Raw genomic sequence first — 27343 nt, 5'->3', positions numbered from 1 at the left:
CAAAAACATCCTGAAGGCTTTACTTGTGGCCCTCTAATTGAAACGTTTGATGATACTGCTAAAGCTAGCCCAAACAGTCAAGAGACGTGTGCCAATATTGAGTTTGAGCACAACCCCCCCAACACATGGAAGAATATGTATATGTGTGTAAGTGTGCATCTGTCTGAGAAGTTGGGCCAATGTGGAAAAACCTATTATTGAAAAAAAAAAAAAAAAAAAAAAAACAAAACACAACACAATGGGGAGCTCTTCAGCTAATGTGAACCTCTGTAATTCTATTGACAGCAATGGATCCGTGATGACTTACACCAGCTGAGGATCTAATTTCATGTGCCTTAGAAAACTGATGCAACTTTTTCCATAGCTGTTCAAAAGTTTCTGTATTCTCCTGGGGATCAACTTGAACTATTAGGTCAGCAGGTGCTGAGTTTGCTTTGAATCTGAAGTCCAGTTCACATAGAAGGATGCTGGGACATGTGCCATCTAATTTTTACTGACCCACAGAGATTCCTCCCCTAGTATGGCTGGAGGATTCGTGGATTTTCTGCTTTACACAAGTTGGAGACAGATGGCTCTCTGAGAAAGCACAAACCTTTCTTCAAGTTACTGAAGTGAGAAACTGACCTGGACCACAAGACCAGATATCAGAGTGAGCATGACAGAAGCAGAAAGGGTGGACAGAAAACATTTTGCCAGGGATCCACTAGGACTCCAAAATATGCAGAAAGCCATTTTCCATTTGTAGCAATTACTGGACTCATTTGGAAACAAACCAACCAACCAACCACCAAATAATAGTTCATCTGCAGCTACCCAAAATCCATAGGGCCAAACTCTGCCTGCAGTTCTTCAAGCAGTTTTTTTTTCTTAGCTTGCAAAGGGAGTTTAATGTTAGCAGAGACCAATACACTTGGCCCTCTTAAACTGAACAATGAAAGGGCTGGGCTTGCTCTCACACACTCTCTGGAGAAGCAGAGAATACGTAAAATTGTCAAGTGAGGTAATCTCTGTGGAGAATTAAGTAAACTACTCCATTTTTGCAAATCAACAAGTTATGCATTCACAACTTTGAAATGAACTAATGGGAGGATATGCTCGTAGCCTGATGGTTTCTTGCTGGCCATTAAAGAACTCTGGGGAGGTGGGGGCAGCACTTTGGGAGGAGCAAGTTTATTTGTGAAAGAAGAAGAGAAGACAAAAGCCCTTCGCCATTAATTTTGACAGGGCTACTTCTGTCTCTTTTGTATTAACTAATTATCCAACTCGTGTAAGAGATTTCAATGGTAAAACACAAAGCGCTCACAAGCCCTGCCAGGCTAATCAAGACAATTTCCAAAACGCCGAAAACAGGAACTTCCTATAATAAATAACTTTGCACATTTACATCTCAAATTAGAACATCTGGAAGAAAAAAGACCATGCCTGATTCCAAAACAGGCCTTATTGTGTCCTACCACTTTTCCATTACCACCACCACCACCCCCCCCCGGTTTGTTTTCTTTAGCCTTTCCTTAGAACAAACACCAATCCAGGTGCAAACGCTCAATTCACAAGGAATGTAGTGAACATAAAATTACCGTAGGTTTGGCTTCTAGTAAATCCCTGCTGTTACTCACCATTGGAAGTTGTGCTGGAGGCAACAGCCTTCTCACTGACATCTGTTCGACTGGAGCATTTCACGATGGAATTCTCCACTTTTTTCTTCTCCGTCGTGGTAGAGCTATGGGACTGCGCCTCCATGGTGACTTCTCATTACTTCAGCTCTCCTTGTCCTAATACCTGAATGAAACAAGAGAGTTGTACGCTTTAAGGACCATTGGAAAGCTTAGCCCCAAACCCTTCACACTTCTCAACTGAAGAAGAGCCTGCAGCACAAGTGTGTTAGCAGGCCAGAGGACATTTCTGGGTGCTCATCAAATCAGGTTTGCATGCATGAATTCCTGAGGAATTCAAGGAAAAGCTAACACTAAAAGCAAGTATGTTTGCCTTTAAAGAGAATCAGCATCACAAACCTCTACACTGCTTGATGGATAGGTCTTTTTTTTTTTTTTTCAAGCCTCTGGGGTTTTAATGGACCCAGGGGAAAAAAGCCAGTATTTCTCTCCTATGTCCACAGCACTTTGGAACAATGCAAAAGAAATCAGACAGACATTCATGTTGACTATAGAAGCCAAATATTTAAATTTCAACATTCACACTATCTGAACACAAAGCAGTAAGAATTATCCTGTCTATCTCTACACCTTGTCCTACTTGTGTAAACATCTCTCATTTTGTTTGTTCAGAAATCTAACTCAAACAAAAGTGCATTGGAGCAACACCCTGAAAACCACAGGGAAAGGCAAATATTATTGCTAGTGGCAGCTAATGAGATCACTTTCCTTCGCATGAAAACTCTGAAAATGGAAAGCCCTGCAGAGGGGCCTGTCTGATTATTCTGCCTTCCCTGACTCCTCTCAGGGCCATCTCCAGCAACACGTTCATTTTATACCCCTCAGATCACTTCACCTTCTTCTCAGAGGTTTTATACTCATCACGTAAACCTAAAAGGGCCCACAAGCATCCCAAATGGCACAACTTCTTGTGCAGCCTCACCAGGCCACCGAGACCGCTCACTCGATGCACACCAAGCCGTCCACGTGAGCTTTCCACCAATAACTGGTATTTAGCACACACCATGCTTAGAGCTGAAGTGCTTGTGCCGGGGTACTTTGGACAAGATCCTATCCAACAACAACAAAAATCAGTAATAAATTAAAGAGCACGTTTCCAGCTCCGAACAGCACTGCAGTCATTAGCTAAGCAGGTCCGAGATGGAAGTAAATTGTGCTGTTCTAGAACAAGATTTAAACAAATTCAAGTAACAAAGGCTTCAAAATAAGCCACAAACTGAACTATAATGAAGTGTAATTACATTAGCAACCTGTTTCCCCAATTCTGACAGTCCAGGAAGAAAAAAAAAAAAAAAAAAAGGCAAAAAAAAAAAAAAGGCTACAAAGCCAATTCATCACAAACACAGCTGTCTAGTAAACCTTCCCCTTTCCCACCTCCCTGGTAGGAGTTCTTTTTAATAGCACAATAAAACACTCCAAAGCCTCATTGTTATACAGTAGGGATCAAAGAGGAGCCCAATCACTAAATGAATCATTATTCAGCTGGGCAACACAGCCAAAGAACTGGACTAGATACCAGAGCCTCCCTGCCACTGACCTACTGGTCTACCCTTCAGCAAGGCATTTTTCCCTCTCCAGTTTCTCCCTGGCTAAAACCTAAGCATAACGGAGCTTTGTCTGCCTGGACAGAACACACTCAAGAGTACTTTCAAGACCTACTTGTTAAAGCGCAGTAAATATTATCGTGACCTGAGAAATGACTTGTAACAGAACACGGTACATGAAGGGGATGTCAGGTGTCTTCAAATACGAAGCCGGAGAGATCTAACAATACTCAAATCACCCCTCACTTGTACCCAACAATGCTCAAACCTTGAGGTGAGATCTCACACAAGCTTTGTAGAGGACCTTTCCAAATTTCTCATATGCTTTCTCCCTCTTTCCCTTTGCAGACCCTATGCAAAAGCATTCACAGCTTCGGTCAATTTTCATTCACATTGCACTTCTCAGTGCCTTGTGATGGCAGAAACCAGGAGAAGCTAGCACTGCTGCCAAGCTTTGCAACTCATGCAGCCCAGAACATGCTGGTTTTCTCTGCACAGCCTTGGCCACATGAGCTTCAAAATCTGCCACTGCCCATTCTCTAGCCAGTGCACAAGCTAGTCCTTCAATGTGCTCTGACTACTGCCATTTGAGTTACATCATATTCTTGAAAAAGAACAAATTTCAAGGCTTTCTCTGAAGGAGTTTTGAAAGCTATACATTTCCAGTTGTGGCTATTTTTCATCTGTTTGGCATTCTAAGGGCCAAGTCATCTATTGAGGCAGCGTTTTCATTTACATCAATGAGTTTGGCTGTGTGAGAGCTCAGAGGGGGAAGCTGCAGAATTTTTCCCTCATTTTCTTCTGTCCTCAGTCCCCAAGCCTGTGTCTTTGGCTAATAGTCATGAAAGGACACAATTGTAGCCGCTCCTCAGCTAAAAAGGAAGACGCCACATACTTCACCCCACTTCACAAGGCCAGCAGAGTGGCATGAAACACATGGGCAAAGGCCATGAAAATGCTGACAGGTGTCTATGGCAGTCCAGCACCTCCTGAAACGCTGATGTCTGGGCAGATAGGAGCAAGAAACACTCACGTATCTCCACCTCCTTCCCCTCTCCACCATGGCAGGACAGTGCCTCCACTACAACCTGATCCTAGTGCTGCCCAGAATAGGACAGAGACAAAGGTACAGTAAGGAGGTAACACCGCTTTAATCTCCTAAAATGCACCCTTGGATCATCTGTAATTCAAGAGCAACATGTGGCTGCCCAGAGAGGCATCCATCCATTCCTTAAATTTTTGTTTGTTTTAATGCAGAGACGACTAGGAGATGTAATCCTGTATTTCCTAACACTCTCTATCACCCTCCTGCTGTACGCTACCTACCGTGGACAATGGTGCAGCACGCAGGTCTGAAGTAGCAGCTGAAGTGGAATTTTGGACAGAAAATTGCAGAATTGGCTATGTGCTAATATAAACATCTGCTCTTGGTACCTGTTCTGGTTCATGTCTGCTTAGTTTACATATAGGAGGCTGTTTTATTAATGTCAGCACTGAAGAGAGAGCATCACAAAAGTAAACTTTCTTGCTCAGTCCCACTCTGCATCACTAGCCGATGCCTGCGGGCGTTCCCTCCTGTGCCTTTCTCCCTCTGCTCCCAACCCACGTGCGTGGTCCAAGGGCATCTGCAAGAACTCCAGCAGCTCCATCAGCGCTGCATCAGCTACGTGGTGATAAGCACAGCTACAGAAGACAGAAAAACCAGGGAGATTGCAGGACTACCAATAGAAGGCATGCGTTTTGGGGTGTTTTGCCAAGCACGTCTGATATGGAAGCAGACAACTGGAAACCAATATGGTACCCGAAAAAAAATATCTTTTTTTTTTTCCATGAACACAAACTTAAGCCCAGGTTGAAAACACAAACCAGACACACAGTTCTTCTAGAATTTTTCTCTGTAATTTTGGCTGTGATTTTTATTTTCTCTCACAAGTTGTACCAACATATGAGAATTGTCATCTGCAAAAGAAAAAGAGAAAAAAATAAAAGGTCCAGGACAACATGAAGATTCATTTCTACTGGCCACTAATCCCTATCAAAAAGCACTCCTAAAATCGGCCAGCCTGACGTCATCCCCACATTAGAATACGATGGGGTTTGCTTTATCGTGTACATGGCTCTCGCAGCATGTGGGTCAGTGACTTCCCGGATCCTGCCCCCAGGCCTGAGACAATATATATCTCTTCTGCAAGAACAAGCTCCGCATTCAAAAAAAACAGAAAGCTAGTTTCTGTCAGCTATCCAGCATCTCCATGTGCATATGAATGGCAAGAAAATGCTATAACAGTATATGGGTGAAAGTCTGAACTTTCATAGGTAAATAGAGGGATAAACATTCCTTCCTGAAAGCAAACATTCATGGCTTTTTCCCATTCAACCATGCTTGAATCTTTTGTAATATCCCTAAAGCCTGAACCCCCTGCACAATTAATTCCAGACCCCCATTTTCGACCTAATCCCTCTCAAAACAGCAACCTGCCTGCAGGTGCGTCTCTTCTTTCTGAATCATAAATGTAAACTTTCACAGACACATGTTAAATTGCAGAAAAATTTAGGAACAAGCTTAGTAACACAAGGAAAACTGTCTCTTTTAAAAGGAGTATCAGCAAATGGCAATATGTTGGCAGTGTATTTCAAACAAAAAAAAATCTTTCAAGCAATTTGAAATGATATAATTTCCGGTCCTTACGTATGCTGGTCATAAAACTGTGCCTCGCAGTAGTAAAAATAATCATATTAGTACACTTGGGGGGTGGGAATCTCTCTGTTCACTTACTCACAATGCCAACTAACTGAAAGCAGTGGAGCAGCCCTGTCCCCAGAAGAGCAGGAAACACGACCCTTTCTGAACATAAACGTCAGTTTTACAAGAAATCTTCAGCTCTGCATTCCTTTTCCTCTCTGAATTACTTTTTAGATCATTGTTTTTATATTTAATTAGTTTTAAAGGACCAGATCACGCCCATCTTTATTCATGCAAATAGTCTCACTGACTTCCACAAGAATACCTGCTTCACTGTGAGCTGTCAGGAACCAAAATCAAAAACTGACAATTTGCTTGTTAGAATGGGTTATGTTTCTTGCAAACTTAAACCTTCTGCCTTTATTAGGTACGTTTTCAAGAAGGTATCTTTTAATGCATAAAAAAAAAAAAAAAGAGCCTTTCCCAGTTTCATTTGAAGCTGCTGTAGTTGTATTCAATTCATTAACAAGTGGTTTGCATCCGCTGAGAAGAGCTGTCTGAAATAGCAGTGTCACAGCATTCATCATCATTACATCAGCAGTAGGGAAGTTCAGACTGATTGCTATCAGCAACCAGAGTGCCCCAATCAGCGTGCAAGCAAACATAGCATGTTTAATTTTTCAGAAATGGCTCTGGGTATTTAGGGTGTTCATAGGTACTACTTTGATCCACACTACTGGAAGCAGTCTTTGGGGATACAACACATCTTGAACAGCACAACTGTAGGAAAGTGAAAAACACAAGGGGAGGCACGAAGAACAATCAGGAAATTACAGTCTCTCTCAACCATAAAGGACCCTTTATCAATTTTATCAAAACCAGTTACACTGTTCCTTGGGATTATTTAAGGATATATAAAAAAAAAAAAAAACTGTCTTGTTCAGACACATTCAAATGCAAAATTTTCGTGAGACAATTCTATGCTATTATACGGGAGCTGTTTCACGCTGATTTATACAGGCTTGATTCAGGTACATTCAACTTCTAAAACCCACATCGATTTCAGCATTGCTCTTCATCAAACCTGCTGGCAAAGCTGCACTGCCAAAGTTACCCCTGACAGCACTCACCGAAAAATACATGAGTAGTGCTCAGGTATTTTCAAAAATATATTCCAGTTGCAACACTAACCTCCTCCTGGTACACCAAACCATTTTTATAACAGCTATAGGAACTAATCTAGATGCTATATGTTTTCTAACTAGTTTCATCTTTCCTCAGTTCTTTGTAAGCTCAGTCAGAACTCTGCAAACCCCATTAACTACTCCTGGGCAAATTTCATGCAGATTCGTCCCTGTTGAGCCAGCTGGTCACAATGAGACTAAGACTGATACAACCCAAGCAAAAACTTAAGTCTTATTGGCAAAAAAAAAGTCTTATAACCACTAAGAATAAAAATACATCAAATCACTAATATATTGGGGGAAAAAAAAAAAGGTGCCTTATACTTCACAATACTTATCTCTGTATAATTTACATGCATGATTTATAAATGCGCTAGTTGCGAACTGCATACTTCTAAATCTGTTTTGAAATGCAAAGTAAAATTAGAAAAAAAGACAAAACAAAATGATTGGATCAGATAGGCAGATTTGTTGCTTGAAATTAAAAAATACCCCAAGTTATAGGGCACCATATGTATTAATACAATCTTTCTAAATTCATTACTATCTGCTGTCTTTTCCTGTGGGTTGCTTTCCTTTGATTTCTTTCCCCCATAAAGACTGAAAAACAAGTAGACCTAAAGCCTGGTTAATGATGATCTGATCTGTTCATGATAGGTTAAATAGCTTGTGGCAACAATAATGCAGGATCACAAACACAAAGGCAATCAGCTAGGCAAAGCAGTACTATTATCATCCTCGTGATTAAGATCCTAAGTGAGAAATTATTCTATGGAGTACATTGAACTACTGATCAAGTGTAATAATTGCTTGACTCCAGAGGAATTACGTTTGCTTACATCTTTCTGGTGCAGATAAACTGAATTGCCAAAAGTTACAAAAAAATATTTAAAACATGCCCACATACAGCAGGATCAGCAAAGATGAGAGTGACAATTTCTACTGAGGCAGCACCTCGGCTGCACTTCATACACATCACCCACATACTCCTGCAAGTAGATTATCTCTGCTCCTGCTACGGTATTTATCTTGCTGTTAAGTGTAACTCCAATTAAATGTTTTTACTATTACTTCAACAGATTAAAGCCTGTATCTAAATAAAACAGCTTTCCACATGGAAAGCAGTGATTCATAGTTTCTTACCCAGGAAGAAACAGAATGTAATGGATAACAGGACTGTGGGATTTGGGTCAAACTGCCCGACTCCTAACAGCCCCTCTCTCCATCCCTCACAGAAGTTGCTGTCTGGGGACAAGCAGCACAAGGCTGAGGGTTACTGAGCTAGAACTTACAATACATTTTAGTGGCTTTTCATTTCAGAGCTGATACGTCCTCTGAGGTTAAAATTTATAATCCAGCCATTATCCAAGACTCTTCAGATTTAGTAACTGAACTTTACAGTGAAAGACCCATACCCAAACAAAACAAACTATGCTGTTAACACTGCATCTAAATATTTACTTTAATCAGATGGTCTTGGGATTCTTTCTATTTCTCATTTTAACTTTGACTCTCTTACAAACCATCTAATCACAGAAAATAAAACAAATTTTATTTCTTAAAAAATAGGAAGTGCCACATACTTTTCAAGTCTCCAAATCAGTAAGTATATACTATGGCAGGAGAGGGAGGGTGTTAAAAACAGCAATACGCTTACCCTTCACAAATCGTAACTCCTGCCCAATTAAACTAATATTGTTAGAAAATTCAGAGTAAGCTTGTTTTGCAATCCTGCATGCCCTTGTCCTTCAAGCTGTAGAACAGGAAAAGCTCTAATAATTATGTCAAAATAAGATTACCTGTGAAAGAATTAACGTGGAGGAATAATCTCCTGTGGACTGTTTGTAGCAGCAGTAGGGAAGTTTGAATACTTACTTTGAGTTAAGTCTACATTCACTTTTTGCCCATATTTTTCTTCAGGAATTCAGTAGCACTAAATCCAAAACAAACTTAAATATTAGCATAGTGACTTCCTTCTGTAAAACACTTGTTTTATGAAACCTGATTTAGAGCATTCGTATGCTCAAGATTTGAAGGGGCAGGAATATGCCCAGAGGAAGACAATCAGCAAGTCTTGCTGTGTTGATAACGAACCCTACGACTTCCTGCACTGATACTGTTATTAGCACCAGAAACATTTATGCTGAGGGTATACAAGGCTTTCTACTTTCCCCTCTCGCTGGTATTTCAACAAACAACCTGGTAAAGCAAAATTACAAACATTTGTAATGGCTCTGCTTTGCATTATCATTTATTTAGTTCCTCAAATAAGAAGTCGCTACAACTGCCACAGAAAAATGCCAAAATATTCTAATTTTGAGAGCTAAAGCTAACCGTGAATTCCAGTGGCGAGACCATTTTCTTCCCACTTTTTGCTTTATGTCATCAATCCCAACAGATGAAAGTTTCTTTAGAATCAAAACTAGACCTATATATCAATGTCAATCTATACAGGAACTAAGCTCAAGGAAGAACATATTTAATATACAGCTATTGCAGAGATGTGCCTTCTGTTTTCAACTTATGATATGCAAATGAAGAAGAAAAGACTGTATCCGGTATTTTACAATTAGCATTTTAAAACGAGATTAAAGGACTCGAGTAGAACGCTCTTGAAAGCGCCATGTTTTGATCACCATTCCCACTCCTGGAATCCCATTTATCTGCTCAGCACACTTTCAGGTTACGGGATGCCTCGATCCAGAATTTCACGTTCTAACCCAAGACAGATGTTTTCACAAGTAAAAGGAGCAAGGAAAGCTCCGCACAGCCGAGAAGGACTTCAAGTGTGAAAGGTACTTTATAAAACTTTATCTTCAGCTTTTACAGTTTATTTTAGGTTTTACACCTGTCTCATAGTAGCAGTAAAACTGTATCGTGATTCCTTCAAGTTTTTTTTTTTTTTTTTACCTTGACAAAATACAACAGCACAACTCTGAACTGCTGCAGTACAAACTGCTTCAAAACCCACTATCCCTCTTCGAATCGTGTAATCACAGCATTATCCAGCTGTCTGATTTTCCAAGAAAAAAATCCATAGTGACTTGAAAAGATAAGGAAAACCACACCAGACCACATGCCCTGCTAGTTATGAATCGGTAGTGCTAGGATTTCATTTTAATGCAGGCAGTTCAGAACAGCAGACATTGTACTGAAGCGACACTAACTCGATCTGTGTTTCTGACTATTCGGTTTCAGGTATTCATACATCTTATTTAATGAAGGCTTCATTCTCTCAGCAGCTGGATGAAGTACTCTTTACACACAGTTGATTTGCTTGACATTAACAGATTTGTATATAAAGAAAACAGAATTTCGTACAAAGCAGCAAACGCTGCTGAGGGGAAGCTCACTTCTTGAACCACTGAAAGGTTAGTTGAGTCTGTCAGCCCTAACCTAACCAGCAGGTACCAAAAACACACAGCAGCATTTTGAGCATCATTTTAAAAAGGGAGTATTGGTCTTGGTAATCAGTGAAGGAAAAAAAAAAAAGAAAAAAAAAAAAAGGAAAAAAAAAGGAAGGAAAACAACTGACAGAACAGTGACAACTTCAGCTAACAAAATTATTCCACCAGATCTCTGGTTAGTGGATTCCGATCTTACCAGTTCTGATACCCAGCAACTATTAGGAGACAAATGTGTTCCCTCCCAATTAGTTTGTCCCTTGTTGCAATCTAGATGTTATTGCAGGCATTTTTAAAGATCAATGTACTGTCTTGTTTCTTTTTGTGTTCTTAAAGAGAGAGACAAACCAACTCTTCAGATCAGCCGCCAATTTAATTCGCATTCAAGGTAATGCAGGTACAATTTATATGTACAGCGTACACCACAACAAAACCACAGTGTGATGCCAGGGCAATCTTTAAGAAAGTTTTCCCCTAGATCTCCGCAGAAAGCAGCCTTAAAAGAAAGCAGGGATTAGAGTGAGCTGGAAGGTAGGGAGGGGACTTACCTCAGACCCAGCCAAGCGGAAATCAGAGCGGTAATTCTACAAGTCGGCAGAGTACACTTTTAGAGCTATAATGGTGTGAAGAAGTGCTGGGCAGCATTGCCTGAAGGCAGCACTAATACACTGATGACTAATGACTGGGCCATGCAGACAATAAATTTGGGGGCTGAAAACTAACAGAAACCACGCAGCACCTTGACAAATGGGCTTTCAAAATTTCATTCATTGAATAACCTTTAAGCACAAAATTGGCTCAAGTTCTCCTGGGAATAACATGACACATGTTGTTGGACAATAAGTATTTTCCTTTTTAATTAAAACTATTACACCAAATGCATAAACATGATTACAGGGAGTGAGATATAAGAGTTAACTCTTTCAGAGCTAGGAAACAAGGCAAGACCCAGAATGCGAGGTGCAACACCCACCCTTCCTTCATAAGGGTCAACAAATCCCAGGGTTAACTACCTGACTCACTGAAATTCACCACTGGCAGAATACATTTTCCCTTCTTTGACACTTAAAGGAGAATAAGAACTTCAAAGGTATGTTTAATGAGCTGCTACAAATACAATTGGTTAAAAGAGGCTCAGAAATTATGTACTAAAAGCTATGCTGTGCTTAGAATTACAACAGGAGAAGTCTCGATCTAAAGGGCCTAGTCAAAGTCAAGCCCCCATAAAACAAATCAAGCCTCACATAAACTTTGTAACCTTGTGTACTGACAAACACATTAAAACAACAGAATCACTCTTTAAAGGGGCTCTTTTTTCAGCGTAACTCGCCTTCCAATTTGGAAATAGCAATTTTGGCTATTTTTACAGACAGAATGAAATATCTAAAGTGTCTCTAAATTAACAAGTACCACTTGCCCTAGACAGCATCGCCTTTAGCAGCTCCTAAAAACTTCAGAAAAGGATCTTAAAACAGGAAGCTTAGTGAGCTCATAAAACTGTTGTTGGAGCCAGGAACACATAGCATATTTAATCTGCAAACTGTGAGAGTCTACAATGATTTCAGCAAGATCTGAGGCATGCCCTCAAGGTTTGCTGGGATCTGGGATTAGGGAGTTGATAAGAACCCTCTACTGCCCATGGACATGTTTTTCTTCTGCAGTTAAACACAAATGCATAGAGACGTTTGACTGCTGCTTGGCGTTACTGCTCAAGTTATATAAAAGCTTTGCAGCTCCTTTTGCTGTCAATATATCAAAGTTAAAAAAAAATCATCAAAGTGTGAAATTTCATTTAAAGTCTTTGCCAGTCTACAGCTCTATTTCACAGACCTATCAAATAAAAGTAAAGATGAAAAATACACTGAAAGAACTTGAAAAGTTTGCAGCAGCACCCATGCCCTATTTTTGTTTATTCTGTCTCATTTTATTTGATTTTAAAGTATAACAAATCAATTGCCTTATAAAAATGACAAAGTCTAAAGGGAGGATGTCTATAAAACCTATGCTTAAAAGACAACTTGAAATCATTATTACAGCTGAACCTTTTGTTGAATAAAAAGCTTCCTCTGTAGCCATTTTAGCATTTTAATTGCCTAACTGCAAGTTGGCAGAAAATTTCCTGAATCTTCCAAAACAATCAGAATGACTACAGAATATGAGTGCCAGAAAAACTAAAGCCTTCTTCAAAGTATTCTTTAGCTAGGGATTTACAACAATTGCATAAAGAAGAAAAGTCTGACTTTTAAGATAATCTACTATAGTCTAAAAGCATTAACATTCCATTACTAAGGTTTTCCTGAGGATTTCATGACTCATTGATTCACTCTTCCTTCAAGTCTGCTTTTTCTTTGTACATTACTGTCTCTATATAGCTGAGTGCATGCAACACTGATCATTAAACTGCTTCCTTCCATAACTCCAAATAAATCCTGCTTTAATAACCATCAGATTCCTTATTTATCTGGCAAAGATGACTAACTTTTCACTAACACTCTGCAACACAAAAACATGCCATTCCTTGCTTGAATACACAGGATGAAATTCAAACACACTGCAGAGTGCAGGTAATGAAATAGCCTTCCCAAAAACGAGGCAGGAAGTGTAACTGAAACTTTTGAGGGTGGGTATCAAACGCACACATTTATCACGTTAGAAACAAATAAATAAAAAAAAAATAAGTAATCTGCGAGATGAACAAATTCCATCTCAAAACTTTAACAATTTGGTTCCTCTAGCACCAACTCCAAAACAAACAGAAATGATTTACAACGATCAATACTTTAATTTCTCAGTTACAAAATGTTTTTGTGTTTGAAAATACACAATGTACCTTTCACAGCTGAAGATTACTTATAGCCGTAAACGCTGTCTTGGCCACTGCATGCGTTCTCAAGCCAAAAACATTACTCCACTTAGGCAGGAAAATGCAGGTGATGTCTTTGTTTTGTAGTACTTCCGCAGAAATGCCTTGGAAAACAGCATGTCATACTGAAAAGCATGTGCAATTATCTGAACGCAACTGTGCATTCATTCAGGCACCTTAAGCCATAGTTTTACTTCCACTTCTGCTTAAAAGAGAAAGAGTGTGCGTACACTAAGGGAGCGCACTTCTTACTCATTCCTCTTACTCATTCAAAATCACATAATCCCGCTTTTAAAAGAAATAGTCCTCCCCCTTCACGCAGCCTTCTCTCATAGTTACTATTATTTATGTTTTTAAAATTGGGCTATACACCAGGCTGATAGTATTTACATACTAGCTAGTTAAACCCAAAGCTTCATTGTATAAACAGACTCTCAGGAGGCTGCCTACAGTTTACATTGTTAGGCTCATTCACCATTACTTTGGCTATATATTTCCTCAGCTGAAAACGCAGTGGTGTGGTCAAAGCGATTTTCACATTTTAAGGTTACTTTACTTTTAAAACACAGCATTCGTCTTCCTTCAAAATAATCGTGACATACGTAATTAAGAAAGTGTCAGATCATCATTAATTTTTAATAAAGGACCTAAATGAAATAATTACAGGAATCAATCAGTGAGGCACCTTTCCAAATTACAATGCAATTGCACAAATATTCAAACTACTTAAGGCTAGTTCCTGCAGATTTCACTACGTAACCTCGCTCAGCACCAAAAGCAGTTTTGTAACACGGAGGGAGGACGAACTTGCTGATTTCTCACTATTCTGCTGACTTCAGCGCTTTCAGAACAGGTACCCGCAGCGCGCGCAGAAAGAGGGGGCAGCGGTGCCCTCTGAAAAACGTTTGTTAATTTAATTAGCCGCATTATCTCAGGGCCTCGGAGAAACTCCACTTCCAAGTTTCGCCGCAGCACGCACAAAAGAAACGAAGTATGCACGTCGAAGCTTAAAAAATCACGTTTATTGAGCCTTGCAAATCAAGCGGGAAGTAGCAGGAGCGCAGCGGCGACCAGCATTTCGCTGTGGACGGCCAGCCAACGCTCCTTTAGTTAAGTAGCCTCGAAAACGTGACACTGTATATCAAGTGGACAGCTATCCGTACCTTTGACTAAAAGGCTCTCTGAGATCCGTACAGCCCATCATTTCAAACTGAAGTGGCAGCTGGAAAATGTGGAACAGCTGGCAAGGAGCTGAGAGAAAATGTTTTACATAAATATATCTACATACGAACTGGCAGAAGGCCACGGACGCTGTACCCAAAGGACCGGATCAAAACTATGCACCAGAGGGTTAAAAAAAATAAATAAAATATATGGGGGGTGGAGGTGGGGGGGTGTGGGGGGGTCCTTTTACCTTTTCTCTTCACGTGGTGTGTGAGGGTTTGGGAGTGGGCACGGCGGCGGGCGAGCTGGCGGGGAGGAACAGGAATTGTGTGTCAAGGGCCCGGCTTGAGGGCTCCCTGTAAGCGCCGAGCATCCACTTTCCTCCCAAGTTTTACTTTAACTTTTCCTCCCTGACTTTAACTTTCCACCCCCACCCCCCCCCGCGGGGCGCCCACCTCAAACACACCCCGAAAAAAACAAAAACCCACAAACCCCACACACACCGGGGAGGGACGCAGCTTCCCCTCGCCCCTCGGGCTGTGACAGCGCCCCCGACCCCATTTCATCCCCTGTATTCCCCGTTAAAGTTTCCCCACACACACGCACACCCGAGCGCCAGCCATTTCGGGGCCGGACCCCCCCCGGGCCCTGAGTTTGGGGGGGGGGGGGGAAGGGGAAAGGGGTCGGGGGTCGGCGAGGGGGGCTCGGAGCCCGGCGAACAAAGAGCCCGCCGCCCCATATGGGGGACGAACCTGCCGCCCACGACCCCACAGCACCCATGGGTGATGCGGGTCGGGGTCTCCCGCCCCCCCAAAGGGTGGTAGCGGGCAGGGGAGGCGGCGGGGGGGACGTGGGGGGGGGGTGCTGGGTGCTGGCTCGCCCCCTGCCCGCCTCCCCGCACTTTTTGGGGGTTTTTGGGGGGCTCTGGTAAGCCCAGCTCCCAGCCTGAGTGCTGGGCTGGCATCGCCGAGCCGCTCCGAGGGAAAGAGCGGAGGAGGCGGGGAGGGGGGGAAAGAAAAAGAAGCAAAAAGAAGAGGGAAAAAGAAAAAGCCGCCGCCTCGCACCCATCAGCCCGGGGTGGGGGGGGGACACACACACAGGGGGACACCCCTCGGTCCCGTCGCGACCCCCCCGGCGCTGTTTTGTCTCGGCGCGGCCGCCGAGGAGGGAAATAAAAGCGGGGCGCCGTGGTACTCACGTGTCGGAAAAGTTGTCCCTCGCCTCTGCTCGCCGCCAAGTTTTACAGATGTTGCAGCGCCAACGCCGCCCCCTCCTCCCTTCTCCTCCTTCTCCTCCTCCTCCTCCTCCTCCTCCTCCTCCCAGCGCTGCCCCCTGCCTCGGAGCAGGGGAAAGGCTCCGCTCCGGGACGCTCCCTACTCCTCGGCGCCCTCCGCTAAACTTTCCCCCCCCTCCTCCCTCCGTCTCCCTGCTCTCCCCTCCCCGCCGCCCCTCGGCCGGGCTGGGGTGGGATCGGGGTGGGACGGGGCTGGGATGGGGCCGGGACGGGGCCGGGATGGGGCCGGGCGGGCTCCCCGAAGCGGCGGCGCTGCCGGGGGCGGCGCCCCGGGGTGCGGGTCGGGCCGCGGCCTGGCGGGCTGCGAGGCGCCCTCTCGGCATGACACCCCCGCTCCCCCTTCCTCCTCCTCCTCCTCCTCCTCCTCCTCCCCCCGCCGCCATCCCCCCGGCCCGGCCCGAAGGCGGCGACAGCCCGCCCACAGCCGGGAGGCAGCGCGGGGCGACGCCGGGCTCCCCCCCGGGGCGGCCCCCTCCTTACCCCCCTCTTCCTCCTCCTTCATCCTCCAGCTCGTCCTGGGTCCCCAGCTGCACCTCTTCCTCCCCTCCCCGGCCCCAAAAGCGAGGATTTGGGGGACAAAACGCGCCCCCCCCCCTTCCCGGTGGGCTGCAGGCTGAGAGGAGCGGGGGGCTTGAAGGCAAAGTTTCGCCGAAGCCGAGCGACTTGACCTAAAAACAGCGATTTTTGTGGGACCAGACGGAGGGGCAGGAAGGGTGGCAGCGGCGCCCACAGCTCCTCCCGGCCTCCCTGCACGACTCCCCCGGCCTCAGGCACGGCAGCTGCAGGGGAAGCCTAAAAGAGCACCGGGCTTACTCCTTCCCCTCTTCCCCCTCCTTTGGGAGCGACACCTCGGCTGCAGACCGCTCCCCCGATGCTAAAATAAAAGTCTCAGAAAACATAAACGAGCCATTTCCACAGCCATTTTCCATCAAGCCAAAGGCGGGGCCAAGGAAAAATGTATATATTTAAGTTGTTGCCATCACAATGTCAAATGCTTCATAGGCACCTTTGTTCATAACCTGGCTGGCAACAGCGCCGAGCAGAGATAGTTACCGATGTGATTCAGCAAGGTACCCGAGCTAGGACTGCCCCAAGCACGTCCCACAAAAATCAGCAGTGCTCCAAGACAGGCCCATTCGCTCCCCAAAAATGAACGACCAGCCTTTGACACTGTGCGTTTGATGAAGCTCCCCTTCACATTGCTGTCGAAAAGGTGCAGGGTTTTATCACAAAACAAAGCCGTAGTCACTCTGTGGTTTGGGGAGCCTTGGTTCAGGATTTTTTTTTTAGAAACCAAGAGAAGGCAATCTTATCTGACCCAAAGGCCACCACCACGTGTCTGAATTTCCAGTTGTTTTGTTTTGCTTTGCTTTCACCTGGAAATATTCTCTGGGTGAGGAAAGATAGCTTTGGAGAGATGGCTGTAATTCAGGGGTGCCTCAAGCCCCAGCTGTGCCAGGCATCCTGGTTTGTGAGCCCACTTCACGGTGCCGGGAGCACCCTGGCTTTGAGGACAGACACACAGCAGCTAGACACCCCCACAGCCAGGGAGAGGTGCATGTCCTCTGACCCGCCTCACACTCTAGGGCCAGCAGATCCCCCAAACCTGGCTCCTGGGCACTGGGGGGATCATGGCATGGAGAGGGCAGCAGTCTGAGAGCCCAGCACCATGATGCCATAGCCAGCGATCTGACCATGAACCAAGGGGCAAATCATGGCCCTGCATGTGCAACAGCAGAATCTGAAGACAGACACCAAGAGCTGACTCTCTTCCACCTTTTTCATCTCAGAGGACTTCCTTTTTGAGTCCTGGTATATTGTTAGCTGCCTCATCATACTGCAATAGCTATATGGCATTGAGGACGTTTTGGTTTAAATACACATTTATAAACAGGAGGGTGTTCAGGTAAACCTCTAGTCACTTTAGAGGTCAGTTTAAGAGCTATATGATTCCTTCAGATCATAGTTCCCTTTTTTCCTTTTCTCTGTACTGCCTATTTTATATTGTTGCAGTCTTTTTTTTTTTTCCCTCAAACTTTTTTTTTTCAATTTGGATAGTGAAAGTCTTCAAAAGTAATAGGGGAAATTAACTTACACACAAGGTGTTACTTTATAAAAGACACAAATTAATCTGCTTATCAAACCAATTATAATTCAGTATTGATGAACTTAAGATACTAATTTTGTTAATAGAAAGAAAAATGTCTGAACAGGGCTATGATTTTAAAGTTGAGGACAGCCCTTCAGATCAGTACAGCCCTCTTGGACTTATGAAAAAAAGAGCTTCCTGTTTCCTGGGAGTGTGGACATCTTGTTATATCATAAAATTATATTTCATAGGGTTGGTTTTTGGTGGTGATGTTTTTTTTTTTATTTTATTTATTTATTTTTTTTTTATTTTCTGATTCACACCAGCTCCATTTAAGGCACACATTTCTGATGTAAACAAACAAACGAACCCCTTTCATTACAATCAAATTCTATCAAAATTAAGACAGTCAAGAAATTTTAAAAACTAAAGAGCAGTTACAATGCTTTGAGCTCTGTTTATATGGAGGGGAAAAAAAAAAAAGAAACAACAACAAAAAACTTCTGATGTATTTCTGAGCCGTGAAAGTCTTGAGAGAACACAGAAAAAAACAACGAAGGTTTCTGCCTGTGCCTGTCTGAATGGTCAGGCCAAGCAGAAAATAAAAAATGAAGGAGAGAGGGTGACATTTGCCATTTGAAATGTATTGTAAATGTTTCAACACCTTGACAATGAAGCACGTAACAGAAGCTTAGAGCATCCAAGACCCTTCAGCTAAGCAAAATGAAAATGGGCAGCTCTGTTGAGGGAGTTGCCTTTCTTAAAATCTTTCATGTCTGCTTCAGAGGAATCGAACTTTAAAGAGGCAACAGCAAAACAAGAAGTATATATTAACAAAATGCATTGATTTTTCTACACATCTGTACTGCCCCTCCAACTGCCCGAACTGTGAGACTTGTCTATGTTGTTTCCCTGCAAATGGGCACTGGCTCTTACAGCAGACCTGTAATGTCTGCTGTAATGGTCAGTGCCCAAACCCATCTCTCTGACAGAAGATGCCACAGCCACGGGACATTTCTGCCAAAACTTGTATCATGCACAATCCTAGTGCATTTCTTCAGTCTGCCTTATTTCCCCACTTCTTCTCTGACTATGCCTTGAAAATAACAGGTTGTGTGCTCATGTTCCCCTTTAGCTGCAGGTAACCTGCCAACACCAGTTGCAATGCAAGAGACCTGACATTAGGTCACACCAAGAGCTGGTCTTCTTAGTGCCACCAGCAGCACCACCCTCCACTTTCTCTCCAATGCCAGTGAGCATTTGGCCTCTGGAGATTGCCGTCTTCTGTATTCCTGGTACCTCCTACCCCTTGGGCTCCTCCCCCATTATACACACACACAAAAAATTTGAAGCACTGGCACCCACCTCCCCATTGGCAGCCAGACCCTCAGCTGCTGCTTCTTGTTATCTAGTTAAGTGTCACCCCCTAGCAGACAAAACTATCAAGACAGTTACTTTTCTTGGTGTCCAAAAAAATAAAAAATAAAAAAAAAATACCCTATTGGAATAAATCCTATGAAATGGGCACATCTACTGTGCCTTCTCAGGGTCTCCCTGCAATGATCTCAGGGAGCACAGGTGAAGTACTGAAGTATGGAAACACAGCACTGATTTCTGGTCATTTTTGCAATATCCATAAAGCAATATCCATCTGGACAGATTGGAGAGCTGGGCAATCACCAACCACATGAAGTTTAACAAGAGCAAGTGCTGGGTCCTGTACCTGGGATGGGGCGACCCTGGCTATATGTACAGACTGGGCAATGAGATACTGGAGAGCAACCCTGCAGAGAGAGATCTGGGAATTGTGGCTGACAGCAAAGTGAATATAAGCCAGCAGTGTGCCCTGGCAGCCAGGAAGGCCAACCATATCCTGGGGTGCATCAAGCATGGCATCACTAGTCAGTCGAGGGAAGGGATTGTCCCACTGTACTTGGTGCTGGTGCAGCCTTACCTCGAGCAGCTCTGGGCACCACAGTATGAAAAGGACATTAAACTGTTGCAGAGTGTGCAGAGTAGGGCAACAAAAATGGTGAAGGGCCTACAGGGGAAGATGTACGAGGAGCGGCTGAGGTCACTGGGCCTGTTCAGCCTGGAAAACAGAAGGCTGAGGGGGGGACCTCATCACGGCCTACAGCTTCTTCGCGAGGGGGAGTGGAGGGGCAGACGCTGATTCTCTCTCAAGAGAACTTGGCTGCACAACTTGCAAAATGTTGCATGGCTGTCTAGCACAGCACAGAGGTCTCAAGAGATAGCTGGTGGAAGAAGAACAGAGGTATGAGGTGGTAGCAGGAGAAAATCCTCCAAGTCTGCAGGAGGAGAAGCTGGGGATACAGGGAAGGGTGTGTGGCCTAAAGTAGGATATAGAGCTGGTACATGGAAGTCAACAAATTTTGGGGGGACGTAATCTTGCGAGATTTCAGTGGAAGAGGGACTGATCCCTTGTGATCAGGATTATCTTTCTACTCCAGCAGATCATCTCTCATCCACCGTCCTTTCTTTCACTATTTAATCTAAGTAATCTAGCTAGCTATTTATACCGTACCCATCACTAGGTTTGAATGTCTTGCAATAAAATCAAACAGATCAAGTGATATTTGTGAAATAATGATATTTTCACTCACTTTCCATCTTAAATACATAAAGATAACCTCTTCTTTATTTATTTTAACTTTGCTGTGATTACTGAAGGAAAAGTAACGCAAAGATGTGTGGTTTACACATGGACCAAAAATGCATTCATTTCTGCAGGATTTTCTATACTTGTGGGCTGGCTACAGAGAAAGCCTGAGCTCTCCAGTTCTTAAGTATAAACTTTTGTTTAAGATACTTTTACCCTCTCTAATTTAATATATAGTTGCATTAAACCACGTCATTATTATGAACATTGATTTCACAAGAAGCAAGTTTTCTTCCAATAAATTTAAACTTTTTTTTTTTTTTTTTTGAGGGGGGGGGAGGGGGACACTGGTTTATATGAGTGTAAACATATCAAGTAAACAAGCAGAGGGAGTTTCCTATGTTTGCTATTTAAAAGAAACTCTACATACTAATTATCAGGTAGGAAGCATATAGGGAAAAGCAGAGTCTAACAGGCTGCTTCCAATAAAGACACCAAAATAATAAAATTCCACTCAGAACAAGCATAAATAATCTGTTTATCTCCTTTTTGCCATGCTATAATAAGAAATGAAATTGCTAATGGTGCTGATATTTAGGTTGTTATAATTAGCTAGATCATCATTAACATCCCCTTTAAATGATCTGGAATAGTTTCGACCTCTCTCAAGAGAATTGTCTCAGCTTCTCTCCTGACTGAGTGAGACGCTGAACTTCACCTACAAGGATTTGGCAGTATTTTGCAAGGTGTAGTCACAAGCCCTTCTACAGGGCATGGAGTTTACAGAGATTCTTCTGCTGGCAGAATTTAACCCGTTTCCTTGAATGAAATAATCAGAAAAAAAAAAGACAGTTTTCCTAGTATATCCAATCCTACTTTAACATTACCTAGTACAGTTGTGTCTGTCATGGTGGGAAATATCATATATATAAAGGATCCATCAAAATGTCTTTTTTTTTTTTTCCAGCTGTTGATGCAGTGAGTTGGAAATATGCATTCTGAGGTGAAACATGGCATTCAGGCATTCCCCAAAGAAATTACTAGGTTTTTCCCTAAGCTTTAAATCTACTAGCCCATATTTTAGAGTTAAAGCATTCTCAAATACCACAGAAATCTTGCAGTCTTCAGACTTTTCATCAGGTTCTTAAACAATTATTTTAATAGCTAGTTGATACCCACTGTCATAGTTCAAACGAACATACAAGGGATTCATTTGCTTTTTCTTAATGGCAACAGGAAAAACAGATAAACGGCTCCTAAGCAATTTAATCTTGGCCCTACATATGTATAATGAGACCACTTAGTGAGCATTTCTGGGTATCTTTTTCATAGTTTTAATGCTTTACCACTACAGCAGTATCCCCAGTTAAGGTTGTCCTGCGTAAAGCGTGACAGTAGTGTCTGTATGTTAGTTAGCTTTCCATGTGCTTTCAGGCATCCCTGGGAAGTGCTGGTTTATCCTCTCTGGCCACCTGGGTGCAAACTCAAATCACGTCAGGAATCTAGCTGGTTTACTGGCCTTAATCTGTCCTCGATGGACATTTGTCCCTACAGAAAGATGCAGCACAACATATTTGATGATATCTAGACAGGTGACATCTGGGATTAGTGAATCTAAGGAATGAATTTCTCATCCACCAAGACCTCATGTGATCTATCTATCTATCTATATCTACCTCTCTTAATCTCTCAGTCTCACATCCATCTGTCTGCACCTCTTGCTGGCTTAGTCCTGTTGTGAACAAGGCACTGAGCTGCGCACTCCCCAACTGGATCAAATAAATGCACACATATTGCACCAGGTGATACTTTGGAGGGATTGTCGGTGACTCTGCTCCCACCCTTAACCCTGGCATCATGCTCCAAATCTGGCGACAGTCCAGAAATACAGCAAATCTAGCTTTACAGCTTCTAGTAATAGATGAACAATGCCACGCAACAACATAAGGCTGTTCTGTTGGTAAAAAGTTAGTACATCATGAAACGCTAACAAGCTTGAACAGTCAGAATTTATACCAGATGAGAGATTTTCTGTTCGCCTGCAGCCAGCATACCTGTATTTGGTTAATTCAACAGAAAGATGGTCAAATGTTCACAGAGATCAAGCTGCTGCTGGTGTGAGGCCCAGCAGTGTGCAGAGCTCTTGTTAACGACAGAGCAGTCACATGCACAAATATGTATGCATGCACACATACAAAAATCCTTTTATAGCCTCTCATCTTTCCTATAGTTATTTTCCCTTGCTGGTCATTTGCATCAGCCGGTTTGAGCCCTCCCTTTTCCTCTCCTGCAATGAAAAACATTCACAAGAACCTGGGAGGAACTGGCTGTTCTGAACTTGAAACACGCTCCCTCTTTTTGAAAATAGCCTTATATTTAGTTCTCTGGTACTACTTTTAAAAAAAAAAATGTATTAATCACAAAACAGCTGATGATAGAAAATACAGTAAAGTTGAGCTCCCTCTGTCTAAATTTAAGGCCCTGGTCTGAAAGACTTAAGTTTTCAATATTACACCTAGCTAGTTACACAAAGTGAGACAAGCAAGCTTTGTTTCTTCCTAGGACCTAGCAAGCAAAGGCACAAAAGAAAGGCTGAGAAACCTGCAGATATTTGGGGAAGAAAAGACTGTGATCTTCCTACCTTTCATCACACAAATTCATAGAAGTCTTCCATGGAAGTTTGGAGAGGAGTCCCAGTGCAAAACCTGCCTTCTCCTACTCTGGTCCGGCTGTGATCCGAACCCCTGGCACTCTGAAGTCAAACCCAGTGCCAGGTGGAAGCTAACAATCACTGAGCTTCCCAGCAGTTTTCAATGTCCTTCAGCAGCCAGGGACACACATGTGCCTGTAGGTCTTAAATTAAAGCATAAATGACATTTTGCCGTAGCAACTTTTTTTTTTTTTTTCCATTTTTTGTCAAATAAGAATCCTGCTTCCTAAGCCCATCCAGATTTCACTCCACAGCACTGAAATCAGTGGAATTTTTGCCATGGGTTTGGATGGGCATGAGGGAATGCAGCTAATTCGATTGAATTTACTGGAGTTACCCCCATGCTTAAAGTAAATGTCAATGTTTGGTATGTTTGCAGCATTTCATCCTAAGGAAGCTATTTGGAAAATAAAAAGTAAAGGAGCATTTGCTTTATGAAATTATGACACTTTGTCAACAGGCATCTAATTTGTCAACTGTTGGCAAGAAAATCTGAGAGCTACCTAATAAATTGGAAGAACTGTGTGTTATTTTGCTTGAACCTAAAAGGTTTCAGTCCTTATTGTGGTTTAACCCGGTCGGCAGCTAAACACACAGCCATTTGCTCACCCTCCCCATTCCCTCTATGGGGTGGGGGAGAGAAACGGGAAAGTGAAGCCCATGAATTGAGATAAATACAGTTTATTAAGACAGGAAAATAATAATAACAATAATAATAACAATAATGATGATAATAGTACTACTATTAATAATGTGTACAAACAAGTGATGCACAATGCAATTGCTCACCACCTGCTGACCGATGCCCAGCCTAACCCTGAGCAGTCCGGCCGCCCCAACGCTGGCTAGCCACCCCTATATATTGCTCAGCATGACCCCAGATGGTATGGGACATCCCTTTGGCCAGTTTGGGTCAGCTGTCCTGGGTCTGTCCCCTCCCAGCTCTTGCTGCACCCGCAGCCTGCCCGCTGGCAGGACAGAGTGAGAAGCTGAAACGTCCTTGGCTTGGTGTAAGCACTGCTCTGCAACAATTAAAACATCGGGGTGTTATCAGCACTCTTCTCAGCCTAATCCAAAACATAGCACCCTACCAGCTACTAGGAGGAAGATTAACTCTGTCCTAACTGAAACCAGGACAGTCCTGTAGTGCTCAAGCAAACAAAAAGCCTGTGAAATTTTACTTGAACAAACATTGCAGGCTGGTGCTAACTTGTTATTGGTACTGACACAGCCCAGGAATTGGCCAACCAAGAGAACACAAGGAAAACAATGTAAGATGTGCTATAATATATAGCCCTGCATTTCAAGCCGGTAAGACAAAACCAAACACAAGTTTTGAAAAAAAATATCGCAAGAATTACAGTTTTTAGGTTGGAAATATCACTTCAAGATCTGTACGTTTACCCAGCACAGTAAGACCAATGCCCCTTCAAAGGCACTAGAACATTTTGCAGTGGAGACCAACCATGGTTTTATGATTATCATCTTCAGTTCAAGGAACCACCACAAATAGCTATAGAGACAAAGCAAGCTTGCAAAATATCTCAAAGAGAAAAATAAGCTATTAAAAATAAGACAAACAGACTAGAAAAAATACCAAGACACCAAAAATTGGTTCCAGGTATTCATTTTACATGCATTTAGTGTTAAGCAAGCAAAACAGTTTTACACAATCCAAAGGAAGAATGCCAAAAACTATAAATGGTATCCATCCTATGTTCTCCATAAGCTTTCAAAATACTACAATAAAATACTACACCATCTATGGTGCAGATGGATGATTCTTTTCTCTTTTCCTTGATCTATTATTTTACCCTGTCAAATTTATTCTGACTTATATTTTTCTTCCAATTACCATTAGAGTTAGTAGAACTATTAGGCTAGGTTTGGAAATCAGATGTCTGCCACTTTTCAAAACCTTATTTAATATGAGCACAAATGGGATCTAAACTGCTTTCATTTTAGGTAGCTTTCTGGATATGTTGTGTGAATGACGCACACAGTACGAAATACAGCTGAAATCTCTACAGTTCCTTCTGCTTGTTCAATTTGGCCAGGGTTTCTTAGTAAAGGATATGCTGTAAAAATTGAAACTGTTCTAGGCTTGCAACTTTTGCTTTGCAGCTGCAAAGGCAGGGAAGACATGGCTAAAGCAGAGTGATAGCCAATGCTCACATGATTCTGGGGTCTGGAGTTTGAGATTAATAAGAATGCGCAAAAACCCATGTGATATAGGATACTTGAGCAAAGAATTGGATGTCTGAGGACACTGCACAGGTGAATTTAAGAAGGCTGATGGGTCCTTTCCATTTTTGTAAATAGATAAAGCAGAAGAAATTCATATGCAGAAGGCAGTAGTAAGATCCCAAGATCATAGACAGAGCACAGCTCATCCTTCACCATATACAACTTCAAGACTAACAACACCATGTCCCAGGCTTAGATAAGATCAGCTAATTTATGGAAAACAGGAAAGTAAAGAAATGATGAGCAGACAAGAGCTTTATGGAGAATTTGCAGCCACGATGCTGTCTCTTTCACCTAAACAGATAAACTTTGGTCAGTGCAGGCCTGTGTTCAGAAGAGCTCCTTCCTCACTCACAGTTATGAGCAGACCTCATGTCTACTCCACTTTAAGAGGCTAAAAGCTCATTCTCCAGTTTGAACCTTCTCATCTGGACACCCTTGACAGTCCCCACATGGTGATTCACCCCTCCTAGAGCAGGTGACTAAGACAGGGGAGATGAATCAGCCTCTGGAAACCCAGGGCTGATTTGTCTTGCTGTCTGCGAGGAAGTCACTGGAGGAGGTCAGGCGCAGGCATCCAGCTGCCCCAGTGCTGCCTGGTGAGACAAATCCCACCTGGGCCCTGACATTGCAGCTCCCTGAGAAGTGCTTTATTCCATCTGTGCTTCCTTCCTGGCTGCCAGTGACCTCGTCTCTGACTTCTGCATCTGCCCTCTTCACCTTTGCCTGATAAAAGCCTCCCATATAATACTTCTACTATGATAACATAAAAGGAACCCTGCTCATGAAGGCTCCTCAGCAGTATAGACTACTGCAAGCAAAACAATCCCGTCCCTTGTCTTCTATACCTGCTTCCTGAAGAAACCCAAGGAACATGAGATTCTTCAGCTCAGTGCAAATGAAAAACCCGCCTAATGCTCAGAGGTGATAACCACAATAATAACATCATTCCTCAGACACCCTGGAGCCTCCTATGGTGAGCCTTGTTTGTACAGGAAACTGGGGTAACGCAACGCTGAGAAACAATCCTTGCTGTCTTCTGTTCCAACAGCTGAGCTGCGAGCTCCTACCTGCCATCTCCATACCGGGAAGGGAAGAGAAGCACAAGCAATGAAAAATAAACAGAAAACATCCAACCATCACAGCAGACCTCCAAAGTTTGTGTGCAATATGACAACGAACAGGGTTCACTCAGCTGCATGGCGCTCGGGAAAGGTATGACTTATGAGCAATGTGGAGGAGGAATTGTTCTGAAGTGGAGTGCCGGAAAGCTTAATTTATAGTTATGCCCCCCAAATCCCATTTAGCAGCCAAAGCATGATTAATTTGTTCTGCCATGTTGGGTTGTATAAGAGGGTGTGCTGAGCCCTGATATATGAGCAGTCTAATATCACTCACTATATCAAACCATTACAAGCTCCTTCTTCCAGAGCTCAGCCTGCTCAAGGAGGTTACAGACAGCTAGCAATCCACCTTTGGTGTATGATCTTAGATGAAATTTTATCACTCCTTATATCTATTCATAAAGAACAGAAGCAATGGACAGAGAACACACAGTTTATTAAAAATTTCTTGGATCATACATAAATTCTTTTGGTATTGATATTCTTTATGTACCACACAAAAAGCAGCATATCTTTACGGTCTAACCCAGGCAATTTCCATGGAACAGGGAGAAAATGCCTTGGCTTCAGAGTCACAGATGCATTATACATTTATACATACTATTCCAGTAAGCTTTTTATAAGGCCAGGTATCAAACTGTGATTGATTGGTGTGTTCTGCTCCTTCTGCCAGGGCTAAGATCAGTGGGCCATATTCTGCAGCCCTTATCCAGTTGCCTCTCTGTGTTTTACTGCCTAAGTCTG

General features: G+C 42.9%; 1 protein-coding gene across 4 annotated transcripts in view; it reads right to left on the bottom strand.

Moving 5' to 3' along the window:
- The window catches only part of GLI3 (GLI family zinc finger 3), a 217423-nt gene extending 194135 nt beyond the window's left edge, over positions 1 to 23288 (bottom strand). For 2 of the 4 annotated variants that reach the window (XM_084509755.1, XM_084509758.1), the window contains exons 1-2: positions 23160 to 23288; positions 1617 to 1779 (exon numbers count right to left, since the gene is read on the bottom strand). In XM_084509755.1, the coding sequence (XP_084365881.1) occupies positions 1617 to 1740 (124 nt within the window). In that variant the 5' untranslated portion in view covers positions 1741 to 1779; positions 23160 to 23288. Of the gene's footprint in view, positions 1 to 1616; positions 1780 to 13318; positions 13483 to 15713; positions 15772 to 23159 lie in introns of those variants that run through there. The other 2 variants (XM_084509756.1, XM_084509757.1) reach the window with 2 other exon arrangements.
- Positions 23289 to 27343: the final 4055 nt, after the last annotated feature.

Source organism: Aythya ferina (genome assembly GCF_964211825.1).
Source record: "Aythya ferina genome assembly, chromosome: 2".
In the NCBI taxonomy this organism is placed as follows: Eukaryota; Metazoa; Chordata; class Aves; order Anseriformes; family Anatidae; genus Aythya; species Aythya ferina.
Note: the sequence above shows the minus strand (reverse complement) of the source record. Positions and strands in the feature narration are given on the sequence as shown.